Below are 13,690 nucleotides of genomic sequence, written 5' to 3'. Positions count from 1 at the left end.
TAGGGTTCAATCAACACACATTTTGGTGTATGCTGTCTTGAACCCTCGAAGCCTTTAAAACCTGAAGCAATAAACAAGTAAGAATTTAAAATTTTATCCAATCAACATATTCTTTTTCTTATTTTCCTTGGACAAAAACAAGGGCTCAGGTGCTCAGCCACTATATTTTCTGAATTATCTTTTCTTTCTTTTTCTTTTAATGAATATGTTGATATTTTATATTTTAATATGAGGTTTATACTTTTTTATGAAGATTCTAGATAGTTATTAATGAAAGTTGATTGGTAGCTTCTATAGAACCAATGGAATTGCCCTAGGATTCCTGTTTTTTATTTAAAAAAAAAAAACACTGCTTAGGCGACATCTAGGTGCTCAACTAAGCAAGTAGGCAACAGAGTGCCACCTTGTGGTCTAGCCTCATCTTGCCTCCTTGAAAATTATGTTCATAATTCATTCGAAATCAGTATTCAGTAGGGGAATTACTACACTATTCCGCATTGCTTCTCTTCTACGGATTGTTAATATCTTTATCGAAGCCATGATAGATATTTTCATGATTTTTTTTAGTTGGCAAGCCGACATTGTCATCACTTCATTTTGAGGGGGAACAGGAAGGGAAAAGCTAAATTGTTATTTATTTGTGTAATGTTATGATAGGGTGTATATCATTGGTTCTTATTTTGTAAAATCCTGTAATTTATATGTGCTATAGAGGCAGTTATGGCTTTGTAGACCTCCTGGTTTTCAGCATTTACCCTGATTTAATCTATCACTAATGCATAATCTGCTTTATAGTAATAAACCTCCCTTTAGCAAGATCCAAGTTGGTGATCCTTGATGGTGAGCCTGATGATCTGTGCTTTTGGAAGGGTGCTGAACTGTATGCTTTTTTAACATGTCCTTTATGACAGAATTGCAATCAATAACCACATCTATAGACACTATAGGGATGACCTATTTTACTGGTATAAGAAAAATATAAATTATAGAATTGCCACTGCCATATGTTTCAATTCAAATAAAACCAACAACTCATAAACTATGTAACCAATAGTGAAATTTTAAACACAAACTATGACTAATTTTAAGCAATAATGTAATATTATGCAATGACTACTTAAGTTAAGCATATACGCTAGTTAATAGGAACAATTTAGTGGCAAAATTGAAATAAATAATGAAAGAATTGTTTGTTTTCAAAGTGAACTAGGGGAAGAGATTGGAAAATCTTTAAGTAATGGAAAGTGGAATCAACATATTTGTCAGTATTTTCTTTCCTTTGAATGTAGTTTATCATTTCTATTATTAATTGTAACAATTACTTTTCTCATATATTTACATCTCCATATTTTTTAGCAGATCATATCTCTATAATTTGAAATGTGGTAATTCATTAATTTTTTATTGACTTTTGACCAAGTCAAAAGCTGAAAATGAGATTTTTATTATTGACATCCATTCATGACCTCTGATATTAATATAACATGGTATTGTTTACGAATTGGTGTCTTCTATCCCAAGTGATTCTCACTCTTTCCATTTTTTTTTTAATTTCTTTTTCTGTAGGTGGTGAAGATGATTTACTATTAAAGATAGAATCCATATTAGAAGCTTGTAATGTTGCATGTTCAAGTGCTGCTATCCACACTTACCATTGGACACATCTATGTTCAGAGGAACAATGCAGACCTCGATCTATTAAGAGGAAGAAATTATCAGAGGCCACTCTCAGCGTACAAGATCCATGCCAGGCAAGTTGCATCATCATGTTGTTTTGCATTGTATATGCCATTTGGTGACATTTTCAGAAATTCATGGGATCTAAGCAAAGATTTATAATTTTATGATGCTCTAGTCTTCATTTTATTTGTATATATGAATATATATTGTATAAAATATCAATATTGTGTTCATTTAGCATTTACTAAGCATGTAGTTCATTTCACAGGATAGTTTTTTTATCAATTTGCATTTATTATACTTTGGAGTTATTTAAGAATTGTGTTTTTCTTGGGTGCTCAGAACCAAAAGGGGTATTGCTATTATGACCCAATGTCGAGGAGCCGATTTGTCACTATGGATGTTACTTTTTTTGAATCCACCTTCTTCTCAAGTAGCTCTCTCCAAACCCGAGTGGAAAATAGCCATGCAAGAAGAGATGGAAGCCTTGGTTAAAAACCAAACTTGGGAAATAGTTGATCTCCCCCCAGACAAGGAGACAGTCAGATGTAGATGGGTATTCACAGTGAAGTATAGGGCCGATGGCAAGATAGAGAGGTACAAGGCAAGGTTGGTAGCAAAAGGGTATACTCAGACTTATGGTGTTGATTATCTGAAAACCTTTGCACCGGTATCTAAGATGAGTTCAGTTCGTATCCTTTTATCTCTAACAACCACCTATTCATGGCCCTTGTTTCAGTTTGATGTCAAAAATGCTTTCCTCAATGGTGACTTACAGGAAGAGGTATATATGGACATTCCAGTAGGCATTTATGAAAATGTTGGTAAAGGAAAGGTGTGCAAACTCAGGAAATCTCTATATGGCCTAAAATAGTCACCTAGGGCTTGGTTCGACAAGTTTAGAGGGGCACTTATCCGTTTTGGATACACTCAAACCCAATCTGATCACACCCTCTTTGTAAAGAAGAGATTGATGATATAGTGGTTACAGGAAATGATCTGGAGGAGATTGATGATCTCAAAAAATCATTGCAGCAAGAATTTGAGATTAAAAATCTTGGTGAGCTCAAATACTTCTTGGGGATTGAAGTTGCAACATCCAAGCATGGGATCTTTATCTCATAGAGAAAGTATGTACTTGACCTACTGTAGGAAACTAGGAAGCTGGGGACCAAACCAGCAGACACTCCTATTGATCAAAATCACAGAATTAATGTTGTGGATGGTGAGTTGGTAAGAGATGTGGGGAGATATCAAAGAATGGTGAACCGACTGCTATATTTGTGTATGACACGACCAAATATTTCTTATGTTGTCATTGTTGTGAGTCAGTACATGCATGCACCTCGGTTCAGCATTGGGAAGCTATTGAGAGAATACTTGCATATCTGAAAAAGCACCTTGGTAGAGGCATTCTTTTCTCAAATCATGAGAATCTGAAGCTAGAATCCTATACAAATGCAAACTGTGCAGGATGCTTAGATGACAGGAGGTCTACATCAGGAGTGTGTACCTTTGTAGATGGAAACTTGATCTCCTAGAAGAGTAAGAAGCAAGCTGTTGTGGCAAGGTCAAGTGTAGAGGCTGAATATAGATCCATGGCTCATGGTGTCTTAAAACTTCTTTGGGTTAGATCTCTTTTGAGTGAGATTGGGGTGAAAGCAGAGGAACCTATGATGTTGTACTATGACAATTAGGTTGCAATCAACATTGCCCACAATCCAATTCAGCATGACAGGACAAAAACATTGAAGTTGATAGACACTTTATAAGAGAGGGTAACAGCCGAAGAAGTCTGTTTGCCTTATGTCTTTTCGGAGTTGCAGTTGACTGATGTTCTTAGTAAAGGGGTGGCAAAGAACAAGCTTGAACATGATCTACGCAAGTTGGGAATGTGTGACATTTACTCCCAACTTGAGGGTGAGTGTTGAAGATTAATCAGTTTTATGTTGTTTTTCTGAGCAAATGTTTTATGCTAGTTGTTAAATAGGAGGTGGGGACTAAAGTAGTTATGTGAGTCCAAATTTTATTATGTTTTTGGGTCTTATATAGGTTGTTTTATGTTATGTCGCCCTATAAGGGCATAGTTGTCTTTGTATTGCTCTAATTTTTAGTATAAATAATAAGGTGGCGTTGCACAATTAAGGCATTTGAAGTCTGAAATAGTTGCTTTTCAGATGCTTGTTTCGTTTGGTTGGGTTTGATTTTCAGATCTGAAACCCAATTTCATATCTAAATAGAAAAGAGCCTCCTTAGGTGCTTAATGCACTAAGAGGTATTTCAGATGTGGGCGAAAGACAAAAGAGCCTCCATAAAAATTTTAAAATGGTTCGTAATGCCCTTCATATAAGCCAAAATTAGGTCATTCGGCTCCTCCCCTCGTTCGAGAAAGGAGATTTGTCGTTGGGAAGTTCATCATCTCCTTCGTCTTTCTTCATCTTCTTCTCCACTTGGCAGCACGAAGCAGGCTTCTACAGATCTGTCCAAAGAGAATGTCTTCAGATCTTCTTCTTCTTCCTTCTCGCTACTACCGCTGCTGAGACTGGGGGGCTCTGTAGGTTTTAATGAGAGGTGAATCTGTTGAGGGCGGATCGGCAAAGTCAGATTCCAGCGAGATTGGTTTTGCAAACTAATGGGAAAAGGAAGGCAGATCGATTGACATGTGAATAGGTAGATCAAAACAGGGAATCCCTGAATTTTTATACTTTAGAGGCCCAAAAATTCCACTCATTAAAACACAGGATCATCCCCCTCCCTATACTCCCCTTGTATATAAAGATTTGTAGCCATTGAAGGTTATTGAAGTTATCAGAGACTAAAAATTCATCTCATTAAAACACATATTAAAATTAAACAAAATCTGACTTTGACAGATTCACCTCCATTGGATACTTTGATAGAACCTCCATCTCAACATTAGTTTTGTTTGTTTGCTTTGTAGTATATATCTCTTCTCCCTGTCAAATCTTTCCCCCTTCAAATCTGTTTTCGTCTTGAGGAGAGAGAAAGTGCAAAGAAAAGACTCACGAAACGAGACCGTTCGTCGTCGCCGTGCTGCTCTCCAAATCTTATTTTGATTTGGTCTCTATCTCTCTCTCTCTCTCTCAGTCAATTGAAGAGAAGTATATAAATCACGTTCTCTTCTCTCATCAACTTTTTTGTTTTATTTATTTAATTTGGTTTTCTTTTCGCCTCTGGTCTACCTGTTGCAGAGTTGGCCAATTGATTGGTCTCGGAGGACTGAATTTTTCAAAGGGGAAGCCCTATTTTGATTGTTTCCGGTTTGGTAGGGATTGTTGTCCAAGTTTGTGTTTAGTCAAAGTGGATCGATCTGTGAGAGTTTCGATCTTTCTGGCGGTGTCGGTTGATCTCAGAGGACGCAGAGATGTCTTCTCTTAGCAAAGAACTTGTGTTTCTGATACTTTAGTTCCTCGAAGGGGAGAAATGCAAGGAAATCGTTCACAAGTATGGGGATATATATCTTCTCTTCTCTTATTTTGGTTGTTTATGTGGTTTTGGAAGCTTGAATTTATTAAAATATATTAATTTAATAATTATTAATTTTTTATTGCTTTATGGTCTTCGCTACTATTTTCATTATTGTTTTAACTCTTAATAATTTATTTTTAATTTACAAATTGATATGTATTTTTCAATTTTATTCTCATTTTAATATTTTTTTATTTTTTATAATTTACTCATATTTTTCATTATTATTTTGAATTTAATAAATTATTTTTATGGAATCATGCAAATTGAACTCAAAACTACCAAAATTTACTATTTTGGGGGTAAAATAGTAAAATCAATGAATTTCAGATACTAAAGGTTTGATCCAACACAAACAACCTTCTTTATTCAGAGCCTCTAAAAAGTCAAAAAGCAACTATGGCTCTTTTCAGATTTCAGACACTTTTAATATCTTTTTAACTTTTCAGATTTCAGATTTATCAAACGCCACCCAAGTGAAGGGGGTGGCCACATTATTGCTCTCTTTTCTTTCAGGATCTCTTCTTCTCCTTCTCTCCTCCTCTCTTCAAGAAACCACTTTTCTGTTCATATTTTTTAAGTTCAGCAGATTTCTACTAGAATCAAGAAGAAATATCTTGTCTTTGGCATTTCCGTGTATCTCAATCTTTTTGGTATATTAACAAAAATTTGGTGCTTATTAATTGATGTTTAGTGAGATAAAATTACATTTCCATTTCTTTAGAGAAGGTGGGCTGAATGGGCCTTAGTTGTGGGCCTGTTTTAGTTTATTTCTTATTGTTATTAGTTCATTCTTATTAGAATAAACTGCCCAAGTTTATCCACTAACAGAGAGCTTTTAGTGTACATACTAATTATGAATGTCTCTAATCATGATTCTATTATGTAGAACAAGGGCTATTACATTCAAGCATACCCAATAACACATCTAATAAACCAATAAACTGAACTTTTATTCATAATAAGGATAGTCTATATCATGCATTGGACCCTGAGGGCATACATTGTCTAACATATACAACAAGAATGATATATCCAAATGCAATTTTTTGACAAATAACAAAGTAACCTGATTGGCATTGTCGCATTCCAAACTCTAGAACAGCCTTACTAAACTTTCCAAACCAAGCACAAGGAAATTGATTAAGCCCGTACAAGGATTTCTTAAGGTGAAATACCAATCGGCACTTCCCTTGAGCAAAAAACCCAAGAGGTTGCTGCATATACACCTCTTGATCAAATGACCATGCAAAAAGGCATTCTTTACATTCAATTGATAAAGTGGTCAGTGGAAAGTAGTAAGAAAAATTATAACTCTAATAGTAGATATTTTTGCAGTAGTAGAAAAATTTATAGTAAAATCAACTCCGTAGATTTGTGTAAACCCCATTTATAGTGAGGCAACCCTTAAGCCTCTCAATAGAACAATTTAGTAAGTCTTTAATAGTATAGACCTACCTAAATCTATAAGTGCAAGAAAACAAAATTACAACATTACAAGATACCACCCAGTCCTAGACAGCCCCAATCCAAGTGAAGTTTCTCAACATCGGCCCTAGCTAGAGAATTGGCCAAAGCATTAGCACTCCTAGGCATCCAATTGAGTGAGACATTCAATAAGGAACCTAAGAGTTGTGTCTATCTTACCAAAGGCCTAAACTTCCACATGATCAAGGACTTGCTTTGATATTGTTTTCCTAGAGAAATGGAAGAAGAGAGAAGAGAGGATGAGAGAAAACAATTGTTTGGGGTCAAAAGAATGGGCTGGTGGTGCTAGCACTTCTATTTATATTAGAGCGCCCCAACAACTTAAAAATAGAAGATACAAAGACAAAAAAGCCCTTGCGGCTTAAGTACAAGAACTATTAACACTCTCCCTCAAGTTGGGACATAGATGTCAATCATCCCCAACTTGTCACATAAGTCATTGTGCCACAAGTGATGTAAGCCCTTTGTGAAGATATCTTCACATTTTTTCTCTAATAAAGTGTTTGTCTACTTCAATGTGTTTAGTCCTATCATGAAGAACTAGATTGGAAACAATGTTGATAGCTGCCTTGTTGTCAAAATACAATGACATAAGACTATCAATAGTGAATCCCAACTCACTTAACAATTTTTTTTTATCCACAACACTTCAGCAACACATTGGGACATAGCTCTGTATTCTGCCTCAGCACTGGACCTAGCCACGACACTTTGTTTCTTGCTCTTCCAAATGACAAGATTTCCTCCCACAAAAGTGCAATATCCACTAGTAGATTTCCTATCGTCTACAAATCCAGCCCATTCATCATTTGTATATACTTCCACCTTTAAATGCCCATGCTTCTGGAATAACAAACCAGCCTCCAGATACTTTCTTGAGATACTTAAGAATCCTCTCAATAGACTCCATGTGGGTAGTCTTAGGGGTGTGCATGAATTGACTGAGGACACCCACAGCATATGCAATGTCGGGCCTAGTCATAAATAGATACAGAAGCCCCCCACAAGTTTCTGGAACTACTTCACATCCTTAATTGTCTCACCATCACAATCACCCCACTTGTGATTAAGGTATGGGAGAATCAGCTAGCTTTGCTCCCAGTTTACTTGTGTCTTGTAAAAGATCTAGGATGCATTTCCTTTGAGAAATGGAAACCCCTCTTTTTGAGCAAGCAACTTCAAATCCAAGAAAACTTCTTGAGCTTTAAAATATCACTTGTCCAATCCCTAGTGACAACTATGTCATCAATATACACTATTGTTGCTAAACCAAGCCTTCAGTAATTGTTTTAGTCCATACAAGGATCTCTTCAGTTTGTACATATTCTGCTTATTGCCTTTTAGCGCAAAAACTATTATGTTGAATCATATATACTTCTTCTAAATCACCATTCAAGAAGGCATTCTTGATACCTAGTTGATGAAGATCCCAGTCAAAATTTGCTACCAAGGAGTGGAGGACTCTAATAGAGTTCATCTTGGCAATCGAGGCAAAGGTCTTGGCATATTCTACTCCATACACTTGTTGAACCCCTTTGCTACCAACCTGACCTTATATCTTTCCACTGTGCCATCAGCCCTATGTTTCACCATAAATACCCACTTGCACCCTACTGGTTCTTTTCCATCAGGAAGGTCCACCAACTCCCATGTACCATTTTTATGTAGAGCATTTATTTCCTCTTTCATTGCATCTGTCCATTCAGGGACCAGCAAAGCCTCTACCACATTCTTAGGGATGGGAACACTATCAATGGAAAGGAAAGCACGGAAGGGAGGTGAGATGTTCTCATAGGAAACAAAATGTGAAATGCAGTACTTGGTAGAACAAGACCTGACACCCTTTCTTTAAGCAATAGAAGTATCTATATCAATTCCAGGCATATCAATAGGGATAATGATACCTGGAAGGATCTGCCCCCGAAAATTCCGATGACGTCAGTGGTACAACTTCAAGTTGCTTTATGGCTTTTGAACTTGGTTGGCCCTTTCGCCAACGAAGAAACACACAAAATGGAGGATCAGGAAGAGGAGGTAGTTGAACTTGTATGTGTTTCTCCTCAACCCTACCCTCCCCCTGAGAAGGAGGAGGAGGATCGGGGGGATTGTTCCTTAACTATCTATGGTGGAGAATGAATCATCAGCTAGTCTCACCTTATCTCTCCCAAAAAGCAAGTTATAGGACTGAAATAAATGGGACTTACCCGTCATATGATTCAAGGCTCTAGAATCAATGACCCAAGGATACTCTAAAGCATGAGAAGATACATGGAAGGTTATGGCAAAGTTACCTGATGTAGATACAAAAGCGCTGAAGGGAGTAGTGCCAAAATCCATCTGACGAGGTGTCCTACCATACAGTTCAAGGTGGTCAAGGAATGAGTTGATGATATCTTCCTTTGGATTAGAACCAGAAGGACGATCTTGATTCGTAGTAGAACCTAAAGTCTGATGTTCCTGAGACCATGTTTGCTAAGTAGTACTTCTTCTAACCTTGTTGACTAGGCTTCTTGTTTTGTTCTTGAGCTAATTTCTGAACTCTTGAGCCCACTTAGGTTTTCCATGGCGATCCCAACAAGTGTCCCTAGTATGCCTGGACTGCTAGCAATGAGTACACCAAAGTTTATCTTTGTCATCCACCCTTTTCTAAGGATCACCCTTCTTAAAGGAACTTCCACCACTTGCACTTGCACCTCCCCTAATTGCCAAAGCAATTGGCTCCCCCTCTGAACTGTTCATCACATTCCTCCTATTCTCTTCGGACTATACTTAGGCATATACCTCCTGGACTGAAGCAAGATCTTTGCTTCCCAAAATTTGCACCTTGATAGACTCATAAATAGGATTCAGCCTCAAAAGAAAGGCAAATACTTGCTGTTGTGAAACAAGAGAATTGTAGGCTTTTGCATCCTCATCGCACTTCCAGTCCATATTTAGATAATGATCCAACTCCCTCCAGATAGAAGTCAAATCAGAGTAATAGATTGGGAGATTCCTCTCCCCCTATCTACAAGTAGAGGATTCAGCTTGCAATTAATAGATTTTTGCATAGTGTCTTTGCTCAGAATACATAGGTTTAGCTTGCTCCCAGATTTCATAGGTTGTCTCTGGCCACAATTTTTTTTCCTCACTTATGGCAGCATAGAAACTAAAAGCCATGACATTACCATACTGTTTTCTTATCATGTTTTCTACTACCAGTCCTTGGCTCCTTATTTTTCTCCATTTAATGTATCCTAACTTCCCTCTTGTGGTTATGTAAAGTTTAATCCCTTTGGACCATTCTAGGTAGTTAGGTCCATCTAGCAGGATAACAGCCATAGGAAAATTCAGATCAAACCCCCCGCTCATTCCACCATGAGTAGCAGACACACCAGAAGTGGCTGAATCCTCAGATGACATAGTGTTACTATTCAGCCACATAGGAACCAATAACAAAAGAGGTAGCAAGCATCAAACTTCTTAATCACACAAACAACACAATATGGTATTCCCTGCAATCCACAAATAACTCCAAGTACTAGAACACTACTGGAGTAAATGGAAAGTTAAAGCATACTACGAAACAAATCAGGTTGGGTCTGGAAAGGTCCTACAATCATCAAACACTTTTCCTCTGGGACATACGATCACAACTAATGCAGAAAAAATACATATACTACCTGTTACTGCTGGTACAGGCCATTCCAGACCTACAGAAGCACCAACCCGAATGCACAAGGATCACATGATCCACACAGAAGGTAAAAACACACTTCCAACACCTTCGCAGTATGCTGTCACAACTTCTCAGGCTCTATCTTGGCACACGAACAAGAAAGAAAAGGGAAAAAAATCTTCCCATCCCCTCAGAACCAGTTGATTCTATTTAATCTGGAAAAGAATAGACAAAAGGCAAGGATTTCTTGATCGAACTGCTTTTATACCAAAGACTCCACTCTGATACCATGTTTTCCTAGAATTGAATCCTTTTATTCATAAATTAATGAGTTTACAACTATCTATTGAACCTAAGGTAAAGCCACTAAGGATAGACCTGGGACACTCTCAACCTATATATCTCTTTAAAAATCTCTTCAATTTCATCTTCTTCCTCCTTATCTTCATCATTTAATTTTCCTCTATACTTTTCTATTCCGAATGTTTCAGGCACGAAAATATAAGACATAATGCTTGTTAAATATAAATCATAAAAAATAAGGGTAAAAATATAGACCTACCCTGTACTTTGGGGGTAATGACACTTGGGCCCCAACAAAGAGCTACCGTGTACTTTCAGATTCCAACACTCTACTCCTACCATTAGCATTTTGTCAATTTTAAACTTTTATGAGAACATTTTGCCCTCTCCTTTATTGTATCTCTAAAACCCAAGTCTTGAACCTTTCCTATCTTCTTTCTTATTTTCATTTCATTTGTTTGAGAGACGAAAAAGAGTTGAAAGAAGTAGTGCATCCATCATAAAGTTCAAAACATGGGTTTTGGAGATGCAATAAAGGTGAGGAAAAACATGGTCTCATAAAATTTCAAAACTGATGGAATGCTAATGGTGGGAGCAGAGTGTTGGAATCTGGAAGTACAGGGTAGCTCTGTGTTGCAAATGGAAGTTTTAGGACCTTAATGTCACTATCCCAAAGTACAAAGTAGTTCTATGTTTTTACCCAAATAATAAACATGTTAAACCTAAAAATGGGAAAGATGGCACAAAAGAACAGATATTCTATCATATTGCTGTCTAGGAATAAATTAAATAATGAGTAACCTTTAAGCTGTAAAGGAATAGAAGATGAAAATCTACCCAGTAGAAAACAAAAGAGAACTTTGTTTAGTATATGTATCCATGGAATTTGAAATTTAAGGTGCCATCTCTATATATCAGTTTGAATTATGTTTCAATACATGAAATTAGTGTCCCCCAAAAAGGATCCATGGATAGTTGGATTTATCCTGGTAACAAATTGGAGCTGTTTGACTGAATGCAATCTGCAGAACTTCTCATCAAAATCTAATAATTTTGAAGAAGTGGATCACATTTTCTTTGTCCTCCAGATTTCATTTACCACGGAGTATGTGCAAAATGTAGAAGTGGTAAGAAATGATTTAAGCACTAATAATTTAACAGTGAATATGGCTTTAAATAGAACGGATTGGCAAAACAGGATTCATGTAGCTGACTCCATATAGTTATTAAGGCATGGATGATGATGGTGATAATGATGATGATGGTGATGATGATGATGTTGATGTTGATGTTGATTATGATGACGACGATGGAGTGTGTCCAAAATCCGCATCATTTGTGATAGTATCCCTGTTATCAGCCTTTTCTCTTGTGCACTCATTTGGTAGTTCCATTGATATAATTTCTTGTTACCCATTACTTTATGGTTGCTCATACAGGAATAGTTCCTTATTGAACAGGAATTGGATGATATATGTTGCAAGAACAACTGGATATTACCAAGATTTAATATATTTCCATCAAACGGTAAGATATGTTCATCCTTAGAAGGTAACAATTAGCCTATTTGGTAGCCCAAGACAGATTCTATTGGTTCATATTAAGAGAGATGGTCTCTTCTAGGATGACTTTTGTCATTTATTCAATGACCTTTTGCTCAACAACTTGCTATATTTTATTTTATGAGGCAATTCACGTTGCTATTTTCCTTTGATGGAGTTTGGATCTGCCTTGGTACTAACCACATTGAGCTCAATGTGCCACCATTGGATGCACCAAATTCTGACAAGGGGAACTTTAGGTAAAAGTTGGCTTTCCAATTATTAATAAAACACCATCCCTTGCCCCTTCATATCAATCAAAATACTGCTTTCGAGGGCCTTCTCTGCCCTGAAAATTTCTGTAGTCAGTTCAATGTGCCAATGGCAACTAAAACACCAAGCATTTCTATCCTGGATTTCCTTAAATCATCTCTTTTGTATTGCATTCAGTCTGAGATTTGCTTTTCACTTGCACTATACTCAGCAGTAACTGATAACCATTTGATTTTTTTAATTGATCAACTGTGTTCAATTTTCAGTATAGTGAAAAAGACTGAATGAATCAAACTGATGTAATATATTGATCCCTTCTGTAGGAGGATTCTGTGCCAATGTAACAGTACAAGGAATGGACTTTGAGTGCTCTAGTGGTGGGGATGTAAGCGCTGATCCTCGTGAAGCTAGGGAATCAGCTGCAGCACAAGCATTGAACAAATTGCGAACTATGGCATGCAACACCAAATAGTTGGAACAACTAACAACTCAGCCTGCATTATTCTTCTCACAGTTGCCTGATACTTACTATCCAGGAGAATCACATGTTAAAGGACTCCTGGAAAAAATATACTCCTATTACTCTAACCTACCTTGTCCAGCCATTCACACCTAGAAGCCATATGCGGTTCAAATACCTACTAATAACCTATGAGGATAAATGACAAAAATAAAATGATAGAATGTATTATGAATTGTCCCACAAGTTTTGGGAGCGTAGTCCATGGCCTGTAACCCTTTGGATTATAGAACTATGAGGTACCCAAATTGCTTCAACCATGCAGGTCCTCTTTAAAGACATTAGACATTATTAACGTAATTATAAGTAGATATCTCTAATTATTTGCTAAGTTTATTAATTGATGAGCCTACCAGTACCTGCCTAATCTTGGGCATTAATTCACAATTTTGAATAATGGTCATTAGACAATATTAGTTCCAGCTATTTGGAGTCATGTGAGGGGTTGATTAGATATGGGCCTAACCTTTAGTATTTTATTAACAAAGTGGTTGCTCTCAAAATGAACCACATTCTCAGGCTTGTCGGTCCAAGATTTTACAATTATACCAAGCAATGGTCCAATCCCAAATAATATGAACTGAGCACTTCCCCCTACTCCTGAAGAACCTGGATTCCCCATACTACTTCAATCAAAGTTGAATTTGATGAATCACTCATCCATCTGATCCCACTAAAAAATCTTTTTGTTGTTACATACTTATACCTGCAACTTACCTCAACCTCTTAACAATATCA

At 36.8% G+C, this 13,690-nt stretch overlaps 1 protein-coding gene across 5 annotated transcripts in view; it reads left to right on the top strand.

Annotated features, from left to right (window-relative positions):
• The window catches only part of LOC104605278 (uncharacterized), a 112,501-nt gene extending 99,270 nt beyond the window's left edge, over positions 1-13,231 (top strand). For 4 of the 5 annotated variants that reach the window (XM_010269980.3, XM_010269978.2, XM_010269982.2 and 1 more), the window contains 3 exons: positions 1,567-1,751; positions 12,079-12,145; positions 12,756-13,231. In XM_010269980.3, coding sequence (XP_010268282.1) covers positions 1,567-1,751; positions 12,079-12,145; positions 12,756-12,904 — 401 coding nt within the window. In that variant the 3' untranslated portion in view covers positions 12,905-13,231. The remainder of the gene's footprint in view (positions 1-1,566; positions 1,752-12,078; positions 12,146-12,755) is intronic. The other variant, XM_010269981.3, reaches the window with a different exon arrangement.
• Positions 13,232-13,690: the final 459 nt, after the last annotated feature.

Source organism: Nelumbo nucifera, chromosome 1, assembly GCF_055504915.1.
Source record: "Nelumbo nucifera cultivar China Antique chromosome 1, China Antique-T2T, whole genome shotgun sequence".
In the NCBI taxonomy this organism is placed as follows: Eukaryota; Viridiplantae; Streptophyta; class Magnoliopsida; order Proteales; family Nelumbonaceae; genus Nelumbo; species Nelumbo nucifera.
Note: the sequence above shows the minus strand (reverse complement) of the source record. Positions and strands in the feature narration are given on the sequence as shown.